The 19,768-nt window shown below is 40.7% G+C and overlaps 1 protein-coding gene across 6 annotated transcripts in view; it reads right to left on the bottom strand.

Annotated features, from left to right (window-relative positions):
* ARID1B (AT-rich interaction domain 1B) overlaps positions 1 to 19,768 on the bottom strand; it is a 323,744-nt gene that overhangs the window by 46,738 nt on the left and 257,238 nt on the right. For all 6 annotated transcript variants that reach the window (XM_066315514.1, XM_066315519.1, XM_066315515.1 and 3 more), the window contains 2 exons: positions 19,438 to 19,617; positions 12,727 to 13,054 (listed from right to left, as the gene is read on the bottom strand). In XM_066315514.1, coding sequence (XP_066171611.1) covers positions 12,727 to 13,054; positions 19,438 to 19,617 — 508 coding nt within the window. The remainder of the gene's footprint in view (positions 1 to 12,726; positions 13,055 to 19,437; positions 19,618 to 19,768) is intronic.

Here is a 19,768-nt window from a genome sequence, read left to right as displayed (position 1 = left end):
ATACTGAAATGCCTTCCTTTAATTGGACCTGAAATCCTCAGTCAGTTTATGTGTTGTCTCCAACTGCTACACAGAAGTCATTCTACAGCCCTTGAGCTTCACACTTCCTGATATGTGACTTCGAACCTCCTCAGTTTTGTCACCTAATGCAAGACTAATACTGTCATCTTCTTTCTTATTGAAAAAATATGCATTCACTATGAAGTTGAGTTCAGACGTGTGGTTTAGCTACGGACAATGACGGAAGTGGATTATGCTTCTCAAGGAGACAAGAGATTACACAACTTTTCATATGGAAACATGTCAGAGCTCAGGTTGTTCCTGTGTACCAAGAGATCAAGGTCTAAAACTTTCTGTGGCTTTCCTAAGAGGCATCTGATGCCTTGTACTCTTCTCTCAATCTTATAACACTGGAGCAAAGCCCTTCATACAGTCAGAAGAAATGATCCAGCTTCTGTAATGAGCCCTGTGGCAGCCTGAGCACAAGAGGCAAGTCCAACATGGAAATGTATCAGAAACAGAAGAAAGCTTCAGAGGTGGAGAGTCTAGAAGGGATGGAGATGAAGAGATTTTTGGGGCATAGAAAATGGAAATGAAGGAGACAGTAAAAGGAAATTAAGAAGGAGAAAAGATTTGGACCATCCTCACTAGGCGCCAAAGGTTTTTAGGGCAAGGAGGATGATAGGTACCCTGGAGAAGGCAGATGAAATAGAGATGCAGTAGAAGGAGCAGGGAGAAACACACAGAATGCTGCTACTCCCAGGGTAAACACAGGTTATGGTCCCTCTAGCACAAGTGGAGCCTCTAAGCCAGATATGCCTGAAGGAAAGAAGGGATTCACAGGGAAGCTTCCAAAGCAGGGCGCTACCAGACCTGTGCCTTCCCTCAGCTCGTGCACCCTGCCATGAGGTAGGGCCAGGCTCTGAGGTCAAATGCTGGGGGAGCCCCCATGCAAATGTGGCACAACGGGGTGATGCTGAAGGAGCAGGGCTACAGGAGGAGGGATGGGGCACACAGCCCACGCAGGGAAGAGATGGCATTGAGCACACTGTACAGATCCTGCTGGTCACAAACCCGTATCAGTTGTTAGTTAGGCACCTGAGCACTGTGCTTCCTGGCACTTGACAGCATGCACCTAATGCAGGGATTTCTCCCAGTTAGGCTGCCCTAGGTGCTGGACCTGAAAAATTATCCTGTTACTGTGACCTGGCCACTTGAGCAATTGGCTGGTGAAAAAAAAAAATGGCCCACAAGTTTGCCATTTCTGCTCCAGATCTTTAACCTACATCAGTTTTGCAGCGAATGCACTGCAGCACCTCAGGGGAGTAATTTGTGTAAACATTTTAAAAGGAACATTTTTTCTTTTAATGCTGACACACTGCTAAGGTGGCTACTTGATTACAAACTGTGAAAATGACTGCGTTAGGCTGCACACACAAATCACAGTGTACTGACCAAATTGCCCTGTGCTTATCTGTGCCAGGTCTGCAGCATGACAATATTTCCTCTCTCTTTTAAATGTCAAAGTATGATTTGGGGGGTTGTTATTTAAACACACTGACCTGCACAATAACAAGAAGTACTTTATTTAAATCTGTCTTGAGCTGGGACTAGCCTTAAGCGCTTATAATCTGTCACACTTTGACACCAAATGGGTTATTATAATGAGAGTAATTCAGGAGTGAGACCTGTGAATGCTTTCTCCCTGGAGAATTCACACATAAACATGTGCAGGCAGATACATATGCTCTTTGGCTATGGATTTTTCTTCTTGCTACATTACGGGCTTTCTTGGAGAAGTGAAACCATTTCTATTGTCAGCGGATATGGGAGAACCGAAGGAGGGAGAAAAGAGCAAGGGAAAATAAACCCCAGCATTGCTTACTTTGTTCTGCCTGGAGGTTCACAGCACTCTTAGCAAAGGCCAAGATAAACGAAGCCTGAATATTAGCTTGAGCAGCTATAAAATGGCATTGAAGAGAGTTCCCATGTGAATAAAGCAAATTAATTTAACATCACTATATCTGAAAGCGAAGTATCTTCTTCTTGTTAGCTGCTACTGTAAGTATGCTAACCTGGACTTACATGTCCTCCTCTGTTCAGTGGGGAAGTTCACCAACTGTAATAAAGTTTCAGAAAAACAACCACAAAAGCTGCTGATGTGACAGATATTAGGTCTGCCACAACATGTTTTGCCATTTTTCAATTTAAAAAGAAAATTTTACAGTTGTGCATGTCTACTTGTGTGAAAATGGGAGGCCAAAGTTCTGAACTACACTGACACTGAGAAAGCACTGGGAAACATTAATGAAAAAGCATCCAGATATGTACCGAGGGGGGTGTGTGTGTACGTGTCTGCTGACAGGAGGTACACAGAACTAACAGAGAACTGTTCTTCTCAACAACCAGGCCTAAATGGCAGTGCGAAAATGGGGGAATAATTTTAACTCTGCAATTATGTGATAGTGCAAATTGCCCTGTAATCCACCGCAGTTGGACCGAGTACACTGCCTGATTTCTTCATCTGGCTGATGCATATATTATTGTGCAAGATGCTTTTAAAAAGAGTAACAGAAATAGTCTTTCTAAATATATTATTTTTCTTCTGACTTACACATATACTTGTGCCTTTAGCATCATCTCCAGTGGCTGGATTTTACTAAAAACCAATCAAGGACGGGGGAGAAACTTAAAAATTAGTTGTTCCTATCACACTGATTCAATGCTGAGCCACTCAGAAAAACAGTCGCAAAATCCTATTGTTTGTTTACAAGCTGTTGGCATCACATTAACTATTTTTCCAGTGAAAACATCTGCCCAACGGGCTACCTACTTGGTAATCATTTAAAGCCCAACAAAACAGGAGTCACAGCACATCAAATTCTGGAAGAGCAATGTAAGAGGCATGTGTAATTCTTGAGTAATAATGTTAATAACAACACAACTACCAAACATTTGCACAGCTGAATGCATGCTGGGATCAGAACAGATCTGTCTACCCCATTTTGCAGATAATAAAAGTGGAGGAAGAGATCCAAAGTTAATAATCCAGTTCTAAAATATGGCCAGAAGAATAATAAAGCAGTTGAATACAGTGAGGAAAACACCAGCATAAGCCTTTTAAAAAAAAATCCTTAACTTCATTTGATCCTAATGACAGAAGGGTGTGTGACTGAAAAGCATTTAGTGACAGTGAAATACTGTAGGGTTTTGTTTGTTTGTTTGCAAATCGCAGCCATTTGATTTTCTTTTTATGAAGTTCCCTTTGTGTTAATTAAAGTAGTTTTGGTCTGAATTTCATGGTGATCACAGCATTTGATCACCAGTCTTCAAACCCACAGGGAACCCCTGAAATGCCTTTATTGCACAGCATTCTTACAAGTGCAGCAACACCTCCATATTTGAATTTGTGTAAGAACAAACTAAGCTCTTAGTACTCCATGTAACCTGTACTGGATAAATACAACTATAATGCTGGGTGACAAAAAACACAGAACAACTGAAAAGTGGGCTAAGTCAAATGGCTCAGAACTCTGCTCTTGGCGACCTCTGTCTACCTTCCCCCTACATGGATTTGTACAGCAGCTCTAACAGCAACTACCTGCACAACCGTCCCCGTCAGACATGATATCTGAGCACTGAGGAGATGCATTTCTTAGCCCAAGTGGAGTGTGTGATGCACAAAAGAGGGCTGCTTTAATCTGTCAAGCAAGCAGGAGCATGCATGAACTGGGTTTACAGGGGAAAAAAGAGAAATTTGCCCTGGATGGCATGATGCTGTCAATCTGAACCCGAATGTCAAGAAGGGTGATTTAGCCTGGTGTGACTTGATATCAAAATGGGAATGACTCATGACTCTCACTATGCACCTTCTATTTTTGTGCATGTTTATAAATAGCTGTATTAAAAAGTCGGAAGGCCCTATGAACTCTCTCCCAGAAAGATTACTTGAAAGTGGTAAGAGTCTGTTCCCAGCACATGAACAGCCAGAAGGTCACCAAAATGTGCTGCTAAAACGCTACAGGAAACTACAGACACATTGTGTTTCACTAACTCAGTTTCCTCTGGTGGGACACTGTCTTGGGAGAGGTTTGACCCCTGAGCTCCCTCCTTTTCCACCTGGAGATGCTGTCTCCCACCTCCTTCTTTACCGTGCTCAGTCACATCCTCATGCTGCTTTTGAGCACCTTGGAATGCACTGTGCTAGCAACCAACCGAAAATCTAATAAAAACCTGATCATTTCATGCCAGCTCTTCAATGTATTTTTTTCATAGTAAAATGTCATCTGGCTGACAGCAGCATGCTGAATGCAACTGTGCATGTGCATCAGCATGGTGAGGAAGCTCTCCAGAGGGATTTCCCAGCAGACACGTTTTCACTCACCTATCTTTGCCCAATGGCCTGGAGCAGTTATGTGTTTATTGATATTACCAGCACTGTTACCATCAGTCTCGGCTCTTTGGCACACTGGACAGTTTCACAAGAGCAATGTAGTACACATGTCAGCATGATTTCAGCTGCCTCTTTTCTTCATCCTTGTTTCAGATGCCTGAAACCTACTGTGGCCACTGCAACAGGTATTTAACATATTAGTAAGACCGCCAGCCATCATTAACAAAATCTCATGCTGTTAGGTTATTATTTAATACGATTCTTACAAGGCTACTTATATGTCCAGCTAGAATTGGTGCTCCCATCTGAACTCATCAACAAAACTGAAGGGCTCTTCCCACTCATATTTCCCCAGGCAGCACTGCTAAAAAAATTGTTTGTTTTTCTCTCAAATACCACCCTTGTAAAAGAACCTAAAACTTTAAACTCCCTTTAAAACCTGAAACCCTCCTACCATTTTTTATGTCTCTCCCTTTCTGTTACAAAAATCTTAGGCTGTTCAATCACAGTCCTGTACTTGCACAGTGTTATGTGCCAAATCACACAGCGCAGTCACAGAATTAGCTTTCTTCATGAGTCCCATTAAACAGATGGCTATTCTCCTATTTTGTTTTGGCTTTTTTTTTTTTTTTTCTAACCACTTCTGTGATTTAAACTAGTAGATCTTTTGACAGATTGTGAAAACTGTTACCTCATCTGAAATAGTTTTTGTCATTCAAGGAAGAGTACTCAATCTAAGGTCCTCCCTTATTAACTTCATACAGTATCAATTAATGAAGTACTGCATTTCTAATGTCCTGAAGATCATATTTTAAGGTACAGAATTTCTGTGTAACATCCAACCCAGAATGTTAATAAGCTACACAAAGTCCTACACTGCAATTTTGTTTCAAAATAATTAATCTTTCTACAGAGGGCAGTGAATCTCCTAAAAAACCAAATCAAGCCAAAAGTAATCTTGACACAATAATAATCGAATTAGGAGTGTCTCTTAGGTAAGTGAAAATTCTCATTCATGACTAAAAATCACCATTCCTTCCCAACACACTCCTGCTTTCACAATTTAAGAATGGTTACTCTCTGAAGGAGGAAAAGAGTAGGACTCTTGAGGTCTGTGGTTAATCTCTAATGGCATGAACAGCATACAGCAGTCGACTTGATTGATGAGTCCAAAGAAGAAAAAATGCCTCCCCAAATCACTGGTTGCCTGCAAGAGCTCTGCAGCATGGTGACAACCAGGGCTCCAAAATGATGGATTTACCTTTTAGTAAAACAAAATTCCAGATAAAAATGTATTTCTCTTAGTCTCCTACAAGAAATGGCTCAGCATGTAAAGTTTCTTCCAATCCTTACATGATTTTATCAGCAATTTTGAGCTGATCCATAAAATGAATCTCCATTTAAATAAAATAATCACAGAAGATTTCTAGCTTTCCCCTTACAATAATAAATACATATAAGCTGAACTGAACTTCCTCCCTCCTAATACATTACAGAAAAAAACCACATATGATTTTGCTTTGAAAAACAAAACACGAGGAAAAGAAAAAAAAAAAAAAAAGAAAAAAAAATCAACTTGATAGAAATTACTTTTTCTCTTGAAGAGGGAAGAAGCACGGGGTCCTTTAGAGGAGAAATATGTCAATACTGGTTAATAGCTTCCTTAGAAATTACAGTTACAGTAAGCATTAGTATTTGGACTTTTAACCCCTCAAATCACAGAAGCCTAGCACGGAGAGAAGATATTCCAGCTATTACTGAATCTCCTCCAGCCCCAGGTGGAGCCTGGGTGAAGCAAAACCACTTCATCCCGCTGAAACTACACACGGGCTTCATTTTGGAAGCCAAATTTAGTTTCACGGACTGAAAGTACCATCAGGATATTAGAACAGCACCAATCCAAAGCAAAGTGGGGCTCATTTCAGGGTGACCCATCAAGATCTCTGAGGGAAATCTGTGATTGTTTGGGGGAGCAGAGCAGAGGGGAAATGACCAGACAGCTTGTGAATGGCCTGAATTTGAACAGGAGCAACTCCTTCCGTGTGACTGAATGTTAAATAAAAGACCCGGCAGAAAGAGCCTTTCTTGCCAGGGGCTTATTTCAAAGGCAACAGATAACGCAGGCACTGGCTCCAATTATGGCTACCAGTCCTATCTTAGCCTAGTTTACTCTGGGGATTTCACAGCTGGCAGCCTTTCATCTAGAAGTAGCCTGGTTTGAATAAGCAAAGAAACTTGAATGAGTACTTAACCTTCCTGCACTCCATCGAACTTCCCAGCAGAGAAGAACAGCACCTCCAAGCTTAAGGGGAAAAGGGAAAACAATGGAAAAATATATACTCTCTCCAGGGATTAAAGATGGTAAGTTTTACTGGAGCGCTTCAAGACTTCCTGCTACAAAACTGCAGCTTTCAAAATCACAATTAGAATTTTAAATCCAAGTTTCAAGATCAAAAGGGCCAGACTGGGAAAGACTGCATGAAACTGACAGGCACTAGGATGTAAAACACCTAAAACAGTTCTGGGTTTTATTTATATTATTATTCTTTTTAAAAAATTTATTCCCCATTTCCGCCTCCTCCTTTTTCCTTTTGACATTTTAATGCACCATGTCCATTACTATATTTCCTCACCAATACCTTCTAGTCCATCAGCAGTGCTGCATTACCCTGCTGTTGGAGAAAATAATACAGAAAAAGTGCTTTGTTGGCACCAGCAACACGGATTATGAATTATACATACATAGCAGGAGAGAAATGCTGATGGAAGGTTAGTGTGCCTGTATGTGTGCAAGTGCGCATGTGTGTGTACACACACACAGACTGAGAAGAAGACATCTAGAATGCACTTTTAAAACTAATTTACGCTAATTGTGTTTCTCCGTACAACAGAAGTTCTCTAATATCAGTGCAGCTTTGTTTGATCAGTTTTATGACTGATTAAAAACGTTCTAAATTCTTCTCACCACACTACAATGAGGCTGTGGTATCTAACCAGTTGCTAAGCAATTTAGAACCAGAACCACATTCTAGAATGCCTACGAGTATGTCAAAGCAATGCAACATCACACATTATTGTAGAGATTGAGCACCACTTCTCAGGTGGCATGGGGATCAGCAGAAGATAATGTAAATATCCACCTCAATTTAGCAACCCAATGGTCAGGATTTAAAATGATCAGAGGTTGCAAATAGCAAAGCTGGTTCCCAGTTCTTCAGTTTAATAAACTACTGTGTCTGAATCGCCTCCTCTAAAATCAATGACACTGAATTCTAAATTCACTCAATCTATAAAAAAAATTGCTTTAATTTACAAAATTGCAACATGCAATCCTGAGAATCATATTAAGGTACATGGAGGTCAAAGGGGCTGCCTTCAAAGATAGGATTGCTCCTCATGTAGGCACATCAAAACTCATTTTGTTGTAATTAGTTCAGGTATTGATAACTGCAATTGCACCAGCAAAAAGCTCATTTTAGCATCCAGTTGGATGCACATTTTACAGTCAGCTAGCACTGAATTACAACTTCTAAGGCCACACTACTAACAGCACGCAAGCCAGCTATTTTACAACTATGTTTTTACCTTGCCATATACTACAGTCACACTTTCAACTGCTGAGAAGACATGCTCAGAATGACACTCACTGCTAGCATGAGAGATGCTGAAAGTGACGGTGACAAGCATCTAGCTCTAAAGATGTCTGATGACTTCAGGCACCAACCTGACAATCAATTTTAAACTGAGAACTTGCTGTATGAAACAAAAGCTCACAGACAGTGCACACATAGTCCTGCAAAGGTTCAGGACATTGGGCATTTGCAAATTGAGGAGCTCAACATTTACTGGTACCAGAAGATATTGGCTAAATTTGCTGCCTTTCATATCAACAGGGAAAACAGTATCTCATTTGCTTAAAACTGGGTTTTTTTACTGAAGGCTGATTGTGATGCAGTTTTGTACACACAGGAACATTTATCTATTTATAGTGATTCTAAGAATCACAGTGTGATAAAAGATCTTTTGGAGCCACCTGGTCCTTTAAAGTCTCCTCTGGGCTCTAGTCTCCAGCAGCAGAACCTGCCCTTGGGGTTTCAGTTGATGCCAACCTAAGTTATGAAGAGTCTTTTCTTCTATGGCTGTGCTAGGTCTTCAACATACAGTCCACACCAGCCAATGGTTATGCTGAGACCAAGACAAGACAAATATAAAAAGGAAAACATTGTTTTGTAGATCCTTTACACTCTCCTCCTGAAAAAGAAAGTGAATTACTACACAGGGTACTAGAGATTTATTTAACATTGCCTGCTGTGAACTTTCACTCAGAGCAAGCTTGAACACCCTGGGTAGCCTGAAACAGTGAAGAGATTCAATGACGAGGTCTTAAAAAACCTTTCTTTTCTCTAGCCTGACATTGCAGCTATCATTTGGGAAACACTGGCCTGCACAAGACAGACTAGCAAACCTAACTAGCAAAGATTTTAGGTTCCTGGGAAGGTATTACGTAGCTGTAGAAATTATTTTAAGCTTAACATAAAGAAGACCTCAAGATAAAGCCAAGGGATAATTCAAATGGTGTAAACCCAGTATCTTGACAGCCACCACTTTCATTAATATGATTTTAATCTTTTCTAATGAAAAGGGTGATGGTCTGCTCTGAGGATGATACCTAGGTATAACTGGCTGACACTCAGATCCTGATCATCCTGCTCTAGTTAATGAACATTGATTTTGTGTCCCAGTGGAAGAGATTTTTTCCTGATGCATGCCATTTAAATTCATTTTACACTGCTGCTTAGTGTGGCTTGGCAAGGCAGAGGCAAATCAGCGTTCTATGTCTAAATGAGACTCCTGAGCTGGGAAATGACAGATCCTGTGGATTAAGAGCTGAAGATGAATTTCTCTCCCCTATTGATACTTGGCTACTGAGTCAACAAGTTGACCTTGAAGTGGATCACAACCAACTTGAACAGAAATACTGCTGCACAACCATGACTATGACATAACCATTTAATTTTATTCTTAATTCTACACAGAGGAGACTGTTTTATAGTAATAAAAATCCACACTTTTTGAGCTCCACAGCTGAACTCAACACATGTGAAGAAAAAGGCTGGGCACTGTTTATGCATGTTGGCATATATAAGAGTAGATGTCTTCCCAGTTAGGCAAAGTATTATGGTGGGAGTGCTCTTCCATTTCACTAAGGGTTGTTTTTTTTTTTTTTTTTTTTTTTTTTTTTTTTTTTTTTTTAAACTGGATAACCAGTAGACTTGTGTTCCAATTTTTTGTTTTTCTTTCTGCTTTTTCTGTGCACATATATGAATGGTGTTATTAAGGGAAAAATCAAACTAGCAGCTATAGAAAACTGGTAATTAAAACTTGTTAATTGCTGTGACGGCAGCAATAATTTGGGTATTAAGGATTTCCTACAGAGGCAACAATTGAAATAACAGGATGGCAGGGAAGTCCATAAAGGTTAAATCTCAGGTGAAGATGGACTTCTTTGTGAAGGAGCAACAGGCTGGGAACCAACATAGATACTTTCTCCCAGTTCTGTAATTTGTGATATGGTTCAGAAATCAGTCTAGAGGACTTTAGTGAGAAAACAGTAGCTGCACTTCAGGCAAATGTTTTGCAAGGGATACTCGGTGCTCCTAAAAATTCTTCTAGAGACTAGTTTTTCAAATACATGCACACTCAACCACAGTGTACTAGAACCTCCTTGAAAATCCCATTAAGAAACCCTGTAATCACTCCTGGAGTATATCATCTCTCACAAAAGGATCATACTTTGGGGGTTGCAGTTCTCTGCCTAGGCAGCAGTGACAATACCACCAAGTCCAGAAAATGTGGCTGCATGCACCGCTGCAGACTAGAGCACCAACAATGAAGAGAGAAAGATGATGCCTGGGCCAGGGAAGGAGACATCTCATTCCTTCTCAGTGACAAGGTTCTTCATTTCCCTTTTAGGCACAAGGAAATGGAGCTGTGCCAAAAGCCATGCAGGTGTGTGAGTGAGTGACATGCAGATTTTCATTGTACTGTCACAGTGGTGTTAGTAAAAAGAAAACAAAAAACTAAAATCCCTGCTACAATGCAGGTATCTCTGTATCTTTCATGTGATTTTTATACTCCTTCAGCAGCCAGATGGGATGTTCACAAACATTTTTTAAAATGCCAAGGTCCCACAGAAAGCCCAGTTTACATTGCTACCTATCCATACCGGTCAGGCTGGTGCACTGAGGGAGCCTGAGCATTGCCATAGTTCGGGTGCTCTGAAGAAAACGTGGGGTGTCTGCCAGCCCCAGACTGGCTGGAACAAACAGGTGACCTAATGTGTGGTGGCCTGAAGCAGAACGAAAGAACAGTCTCTCTGGATTTGATCTGTATCACGAATCTGAGTCACTGTCAAACACACTCCTTCCATATGTGAGTCCTGAGGGCTTGCAGGAATAGCCAAAAGCCATTATGCCTTCTCCCCTACAGCTGACCTGAGATCAAAGAGGAAAACAGTGTGCTTGCAACCCCCTGGCATGAGAGCGGTGTGACAAGTTCCTCCCAATTTGCAGTTTATAAATAACCCTTTTGCCAGTATTTGTGATACAGATTCAGCACTTCCATAGGTGCTGGATCACCGGAATGGGCAGGTGATAGGAATGCTCTGAAATGGTGCAGTTTTGTCCAGTCAAAGCTAGAAAGAAAAAGCAGTTCTACAAAACTGACTTGGGAGGAAGATGTGAGATAGGAGTGGTAATCATTTAACCCAGTTTTTGATCAAACACCACACACTATGCCCAACGTGTAAGCTGAATCACAACCAAATGCTTTCCACTTAACACAAACTCTTTTCTTGCTGTCAAGACCAACAAACGTGAGCTTTTCCTTTCATTCTATGATTACAGAGAAATCCTGTTCCTGCAGCTGCAGTGATGGCCTATTTATTCCTTCGTGCCTGACCTATCAGCTTATAGCCTAAACCAGACAGACAGAAGCAGACTTCCATAAATCCTACTAGACAGGTCTGTTAAAACAACCAACAGAAGAAAGGGGCTGCTGGTTCACAGATATCTGCTGGAGTGTGGTCTGTTTTAAGGGAGCCTGTTTCTATTTTACTGAGCAAGAACATGAAGTACACTAAATTAACTGTTATTGTTTTAAAAGTTTGCTGCTGCTTATCATCAGTAGCCACCTGTCTTTTAAGCTCTCAAAACAAGAAAGTAACAAATACAGGGACACACTGGCTTCCTATTTCTTGTTTAACATTGCATCTTGGAATAAGAGCAACTCTAGTGTCCACAAACACTGGTCTTGAATGATAAGTATCTGGATGAATGTATGTGCATCTGTGTACACATATGTGTAAGTGCAGCAAGCAACACACACACATATGAACATGTTCACCAGAAGAGTGCAACTAGATTTTTGTAATTCTCAAACATTATGGACCTTCTTGCAACAGAAAAAGGTAATAAATGTGCCAGGAGTTAAATGAGTCCAAGGAAATGTGGATGTGACTTAATCAGAAAAATTTCACCGAAAAAAAAGATTTAATTGCAAATATTCAGGCATTTTAAGACAGCAAAGTGCCTTTTACCAAAATCCATGTAAAAATGGCAACATGTAGCTATGCTGCCCTAAGGCGAGACAAGAAGACAGAGGATAGCTCCAACCTCTGCAGTCCTTTTGGCAAGTTCTCTACAAGTGGCAGGTATCAACTCCAGAAAACTACAGTTTGTTTTTACGCCTCCCTCTGCCTCTCCCCTCCAGCTGCTCCCCTCAGCCTGCCCTCCTCTCTCCCTCTTCAGGCCTGCTTAGGAGTGAGAACATCCTGCAGAGGAGAACTGCCATCAGCACTGCTGCTCAAAACATGGGCAGTAGATGCAAGAGTTGATGAGCAGCTTCACAGGCTTCCTTAGTCTCTAGCAGGGGTAAGCTGCTGAGGACATGTTGGCCCTCTCTTTACCAAAGATAAAAAAAGTACAAAAACTCAAAAAAGTTTAAAGTTGCAGAGGGCTTGTTAAATGTCACTGCAATCCTGTGGGTCTTCTTAAAGCTATAATGCCAAGAACCAAACTAGAAGTGGCCATCGTCACCATTGTCACAAATGCTTTTTGAGAGGATAATTCAAACAGGCAACAGCATACTTTCTCCTTAAGAAAAGGAGATGATGAGGAAGAAGTATTCTTCGGACACACCATCCCCTCCCAGAGATAAGGGCACAGCTAGAACATGTATAAATGCACATTCACACACCTACACAGTACTGTTACTCCAGAAACGACAAGAAAAACATTCCTCCTTATTCCAACTCCTTTCACTGGAATGCATACCTGGTCTGAGCGGAGTTTGCAGCAGCCTGCATCACTGCAGCAGCCGCCTCCTGCGCCTTACGGTTCACAGTTGGCATGGGTGGGCCCATCCCAGGGCCTCCCTGCTGAGACATGCCAGGAGAATTTGGGGTCATACTGCTCATGTTTCCAGGAAATGGTCTGCTCTGCATCCCGGCTGATGGCATCCGTCCCAGGGGCATGGTACCACAAGGCTGGCTTGGCCCCTGTCCGTGCATCTGACTGTTGGCGTTTATACCCATGCCGGGTCCTGGGCCACTGTAACTGGTGTTGGGCACACCGCTGTACGTCGGTGGTCTGGAGTAGTTTCCTGAATGGAATGATAAAAAAGCACAGAGAAAAACATTAAAACTTCTGAGCAAATATTTCTGCTTAGGAAGTTAGCAGCTGCAGAACCTACACGTGTGAACTAACATGACCCAAGCTGGCCTCAAAGGACAGCTTTTACAAGAGGACAGAGAAGCAGTGGAACAAACGGCCCAAGGAGGTTATGCAGACTCCCTGCATGGAGGTTTTCAAAACCCAGTTGGATAAAGCCAAGAGTAACCTGGTCTGATCTTTTATCTGACCCTGATTTGAATACAAGGTCAGCCAAGAACAGCTCCTGAGCACCCTTTCAACCTGAATAATACTATGAATCTGATTTTCATGTACCCTCAAACATTTTCTGTCTAATGTATGTTCCAAGGCAACATGAAATAAAAAAAAGCACAACCTCCAGAGGGTTAAGAGCACAGCACAATGTACACAATGCCTTATGCAGTAGAGAGAAATGTGGCATATAAGAAGCCCATTACCTAAGTCCAAGGGAGAACTTATTTTTGTAATTTCATGTTCTCATTCCTTTGTCTTTCTGTAGTTGCAGCAACTGGCTTCTTTCTCCTAACTGTTCTGCTCATTTAAGACAGAGATGATTTGGACTGCTGGGGTCTGAGAAAGATTCCTGCTCTCTCCTGCCCCACCCTGCTTTCCTAGTAAGTTCAGTTTGGCTATGTCAGCATAAGGAGTGGCAGCTTACAGTGCAACTCCTCTGAGAAAACTAGTCTTACACAAGTAAGCAGCAACAGTACAAAGATGCTCATATAAGCAGGTGCCTTATGAAGGGCAGCATGAAAACCTGGCTGAACCCAGTCTGTGCTGTCACTGGAGTAAAGTGCTCTGCTTGCAGCAGCTTAACTCATTTGAGTACTGATTTTCCTGTCATGTTGAAATCTCAAGAAAAATCGAGTATACAGCATGCAATGTTACAGAAACAAACCCAGGCAGCATGAGAAAGAGGGAAAAAAAAAAAAAAAAAAAAAAAAAAAAAAAAAAAAAAAAAAAAAAAAAAGAAGGCTAAAGATATGATGGAAAACTATTTTAGGAAACGTATCACATTGCACTACTTCAGTCATCAGTTTTGACTTGTCTTCATTTCCATCTCATCCAGATTAGTGGAAACATGACCCATTCCCTCCCTGTGGGATGCCACAAAGCAGAGTTTCCTGACTACTCTCAGATATTCCCACGCTTATTTGAAGGCAGAAGCCTTTGGACGCTTCCTCCGATTGTGCAGATCAGCCATGTCTCTCCTCAGGCCCCAGCTACCAGGCAGAGGAGTTGGTGGCATCCAACTCCTGTTTGTATTTAAAATAAACATATTCATCCATCATTTGAATGCACACATAATTAATTCATATGCTCCTGCTGCTGTGCTTTTGCTAATCTTCTCCTCTCCACCCTGGAACTGACTCACTCTACTACAAGATCTCCTCGGCAAGAATGTATGAGACCTATACTTCCCAAGGAAATGATGCAACCATTCTCATCTGCTTTAAAATCCAAGTTTCTGCCTCGGAGTCCTCACAGAAGAATCCCCAATATGTGGTTTAGTAGAGATGGAAGGTTCCAAATTCATCTTTATGCTGTCTTAAGACTGCCCTCTCACTTCTTCTCCTCCTCTAGGCTTGGCTGCTGGCAGCTGAATATTCTCTGTTCAGTGAGCCATCACCCCCAGCCAGAGTTTTGGTTGCTGAGACCAGCTCAAGCCATGCCTCTGATCCAGCATAAGTTACCACAGACTGAAGGGTTGACTAGTTTCACAGTGCTCTGCTATGTGGTACAGGCAACAGCACACAACTTTGATTTTGCTCTGGGTTTCTAGCTGCTTTGGGCAAGAAAAATGTAATACAGCACGATGGTGCATATGTGCACTCAAAGATTTTGTGCAGCAGTTAACATGTATTATGTACGTGCTATTAGTAACACTACTTCCCAAAGTGAAGCAAATTCTCTCTCTAGACCAGCAGACCTGATACCCATGATCACTGGGAGCTACTGTCAGCCCAATTTACATAAAGCCAATTGGTTTTGTCATTTAGGTCTACAAAGTACATTCAGCAGCCTGTGTGGAGGAGCAAACACCAATGCTAAAACACGACTGTTGTTTTGATGCTATTTTTAATTGGGACAAAAAAAGTAATCTTTTGTGCTTTGGCTTTTCCAGCATACACACAACACAGAAAAATGCAGTGAAATCTTCTCCATAAAAATATGTGGCTCAGTTAAAATAGCTCCTAATCATTCATCTCCAGGGATACACATCCAAGAGCACAGGGAAGTCAGATCTTTTTAGTAAGGAAAACAAGTTTCAGTGGTTTTTTTCCATGTTTTTTCCCCTAAGCATTTCCTCAATACCTCAAGTACTAGCTATTCTTATACCTTTCCCAGGCCACAAAAAAAAAAAAAAAAAAAAAAAAAAAAAAAAAAAAAAAAAAAAAAAAAAAAGCCGCCAAACAAAATACAAGAGGAATTGCCAGGAATGAGGAGTGCAATCTTATTTCCATGTTTCTCTAATAGATTAGTAATTTGTTGGCAGTGGCTTTGACAGAAAACAGATGGATGCAGCATTAAACACAATGAATGCAGCAGATGCTAGGCCAGCCCACATCAGCTGGACGTGTCAGGCAGCCAAGTTCAAGAGCCCACACTTTTCAAGTGGGTACAAGCCTGGCAACAGCGGCTGCACAATACTACTGAACAACTCCTCCCCTCTATATCTGAGGGATTTTTGATTCCAACTCCCCTTTGGCAGAGTAGAATTGTACCCAGAGAGACAACATCTCTAATGCATGAGAAAAAACAATGCTGTAACAGGAATCAGGAGGAAAAAAAAAAAAAGTGTAATGAAGATAAAGCATAAAAAAGCTGACTAACAACCTGCCAAAGACAGATGTTCATACTTGCTGCTGAAACTCTGGTCCACTTTGTTCAGGTTTGCTGAACAAAGTACTCTGAGATCTTGCCATTTCTAGGCAAACTGAACTACCTGCTAGCTTTGCTCTCTGCTTTAGAGACAGAAATCAGATTCACCATATTAACAGCATCCTAGAATAGTTCCAGAATTTTTTGCATGTGCACTTAACAATCAAGATATTCTTCTACAGACAATTTAAATGTGTTGTTCCAAATTCCTCTGAACTATTTTACCTAGGGCACTTCAGTAAGATAAAGTTTAAGTCTTAGCTCCACATACTTTTGCGTATGTGGGTCTGGATTCAGAGGTCCAGACTCTCAAGACACGTAGTGCATCTCATCCTTAAGATGCTACCATTTTAATTAAAATCTAGGATTAAAATCAGTGGGAACTAGGCAGCAAAGTGCTTTTGTGAAATGAGTCCAGCATAAAAAGCACAAATACTCAGTTCATAATACTTTATCACAAGTAAAAGGGGGTTTAACCTACAGTGAAGCTCTGGGGTTGTGGTTCAAACAAATTCAGTAGTGATTTCTCTCTTTGCTATACCCTAACAGAACAGCTTTAGTAGGAAAAGTTAGGAAGACAGGATGCATTTCTGAGACATTTTACTGATTCACAGGAAGCTTTTCTCTACTCCAGTCTTAAAAGATCCAACTGACTATGGCATGTGACTGCTCTTCAGAGTGCATTTAAGGGGCATTTTGCAGTGGCAGCAGTCTGATGCTCAGGTCATAGACCAGAGTTTCATTAGCCCCCGAGCTAGATGTTGTCCAAATACAAACTGAAAAGATTATTTCAGTAACAACTTCCATCCTCACTCTGCCTTTTTTTTTTTTTTTTTTTTGATTCTTGGGGACAGGAAAGTGCTGCGATTTAATAAAAAATTAAAATTAATCTTCTGTACTGCATGCTCCTGTGCTGTATCCCAGACACACTGAAGTGTGGAGCCAAAGCCATTTATTGTTTTTGTAGGAAATGGTTTCACAGAATTGGACTAGGACCCAGCACAGAACTGCTTCCTGGGAAAATATATTCTGCTCTTATTATAGTTCTAAGTGTCATGTAAACACATGAAAATCAAATAAATCAACCATAGGCATGAAATGGATCATTCTGCTCTCATGAACTGGAGGCTACTTCCAGTCCAAACTTAATGGTGTAGTCTTTACTATGGTGAGCAATTCCATTGCACAGAGGACACTAGCCTTGAGCAATTTTTTTCAGGACAGCACATAGTGAAATCCAGCATTGAAAGCTGGATCAAAGGCTTAGTGTCCAGAATGCTTTGATGCATATATGAAAATACAAGCAGTCCTGTTAAACCCAGCCTAAGCTTAACAATACTCTGGAAGAAGGCCTATGTGAACAAAACATGGAAAACAAACCAGATCCGTGAGAATTACTTTACTTTAATAATGTAAGAACTTGGTTTCAACCCAGATATTTTTTAATATATTTCCCATTTTGGCAGAAAAAGGCAAATGGGATAACATTATTATATATTCATCATTGCTGGCATATGAAGATGCTTTGTAATAGGGTATGTTAAGAGTCGTGATTATGGATTACTTTCACTTAAAATGAAAAAAATGTTATTAAAACTTTAAGTCCAGGTAAACACATAACTTAGAAATAGCACTATCTTCATCCCTGGATTTTATTAATGGTTAGACCAACCTGGTGAAAATGTAGTATTCTTCTGGTCTAATTGTTACCTAGAGAGCTGACGGTCTGCAAGGCCCTAATTTTATGATGACCAGTGCACAGAATCACTGGTACTTTCCAGGCACTGGCAGAAGAACATGGTTTTCATCCATCACATTATTCACCAAACTCTTCTGAAATGGCCTGTTAATGACAATGATGCTCATTTTCTTCCTGTCCCTCAAGTTCACTTTTTAATAGCAGTTTCTTCCTGACCATGACCCATAAAATCATTACATAGGCACTTTCATCTACAGAGGGAGGAAAAGAACTGCTGAACTCAAGCAAAAAAAGAAAGTAGTATTTGGCGTGTTACTTAAATGCATTGATTTAGTACAAAAACCTTTCCATTCAATCAGTGTGGATGGCTAATGTTTTACTGCACTTGACACCCACTATTCCCATGGTTCGGAATCTCAGCAGCAGCAGTACAGCTGGAAGTCAGGACAGCACATCATAAATCCACTGCATTTTTTACCAGTTAAGCTAGTTGCTCACTGTGCAGATAAAAATAAGCACTTGGACAGCATTTTATAGCCACAAAATGCTTTCCAAATAAAAGGAAAGCACCAGTCAACTAGAGTTAGGTAATTAATCTTCATACAGGGCTATAAGGCATTACTAGCCCCATTTTATAGTTAAGGGAAGCAAAGCAGAGAAATGAATCTACTTGCCTAAGTTGAAAGATGATGTAAAAGGGAGAGCCAAAATTAGAAACTGGGAAATCTTGGCTTGTAGCCCTGTGCTCGGAACAGTAAACCAAACGCTACTCAGAGATGAAACAGAAAGGAACATTGCATAGGGCAGCAAAGCTCCTTGCAAACAAACATCAGAACTAGTTCTCAGAAACTCAGGAGACTGAAATAACCATCCTTGCTAGCATGAGAGAGTCAGTGAGCCCCACAGAAATTCCCATCGTTGGCTCAAGTCCTTTCTGAGGCTTTAAAGTAAGAAAGCAACAGTAGGAAGTGCTGAAATAGAAAAGCTTCTTTATATACCTCTGAAGAAAATACTGACCCTTATACAATCCATGGCTTGACTTCAACTTCATTAAACCCCTAAACAGATGCATACTTTAAAAAGGTTATCCATTAAAAGCAAAACAATAGACAAGTTCAAGGTTGTCCTAGGGGCAGAAATTGTGTATTCTATTTTTGTTTTACTTCCCTACCAATTCTGTCAAACAAGCAAAATAAAAGAAACTGTCTCTCTCAGTCTGAAGGGTTAGTTAGAATTCACAGACCATATGCATTAGAGCTCAATATTCTATTTCCACAGTAGCCACTGTATTATTATGCTCGTTAGAAGACTTTACCCTCAAAGTCACCATGCAATTTCAGGTTGGCCTTGGGATTTCATCCAAGAAAAGAAGTCCTATTTTGGGATCGGTGTTGTGACCCTTATGCCATGCTTGCTCAAATGCAGCCTCATCACAGAGATGACATGCTTGGGCTCCAAAACAATAGACCTGGCAATGCCACAGATTCATAATTTCCTTGCCTAATTTAAGGTCACTATTTTTATACAGAGAAAGGTGCTAATAACAGAAACAGCTTCTTCCACAGGGGGCAGGTCCACCTTTGGATAAAGCTTTTTTTGTTTAGGATTTTTAAATTTTTACTTACATGGAATGTTGTGTGCGTGTTTTTGTTGTTTTTAACATACCTACTCACATACACGACACACACATATACATATATAGTAAAAAAATATATATAAATTATTGTATCTATTACCAGCAAACATTTTACCTTGTGGTCCATACTGGCTCATCTGAGGCCCATAAGTACCACTTGAATTACTCTGCTGAAAGCTACCGATTCCAGGATGCACTTGACCTCCAGGTGAGGGATGTGGTGACATGGAAGGTCCAGTTTGTTGAGGTCCATACTGTGACATTTGGGGGTTCCTCTGTATGCCTGCCATAAAACCTACAGTGAGAAAAGCACCAAAGCAAAAATTAATATTCAGGTAACTGTTCTTTATTTTTAAAAAACCTTTGGCATTAAAATAAACCAACCCTCTTTAGCTATCTCAGACTAAGAATACCAGAAAACTGCTGTTGTTCATACAAATAAAACC

The sequence above is a fragment of the Sylvia atricapilla genome, chromosome 3, assembly GCF_009819655.1.
Source record: "Sylvia atricapilla isolate bSylAtr1 chromosome 3, bSylAtr1.pri, whole genome shotgun sequence".
In the NCBI taxonomy this organism is placed as follows: domain Eukaryota; kingdom Metazoa; phylum Chordata; class Aves; order Passeriformes; family Sylviidae; genus Sylvia; species Sylvia atricapilla.
This window is presented reverse-complemented; position numbering and strand designations above follow the sequence as displayed.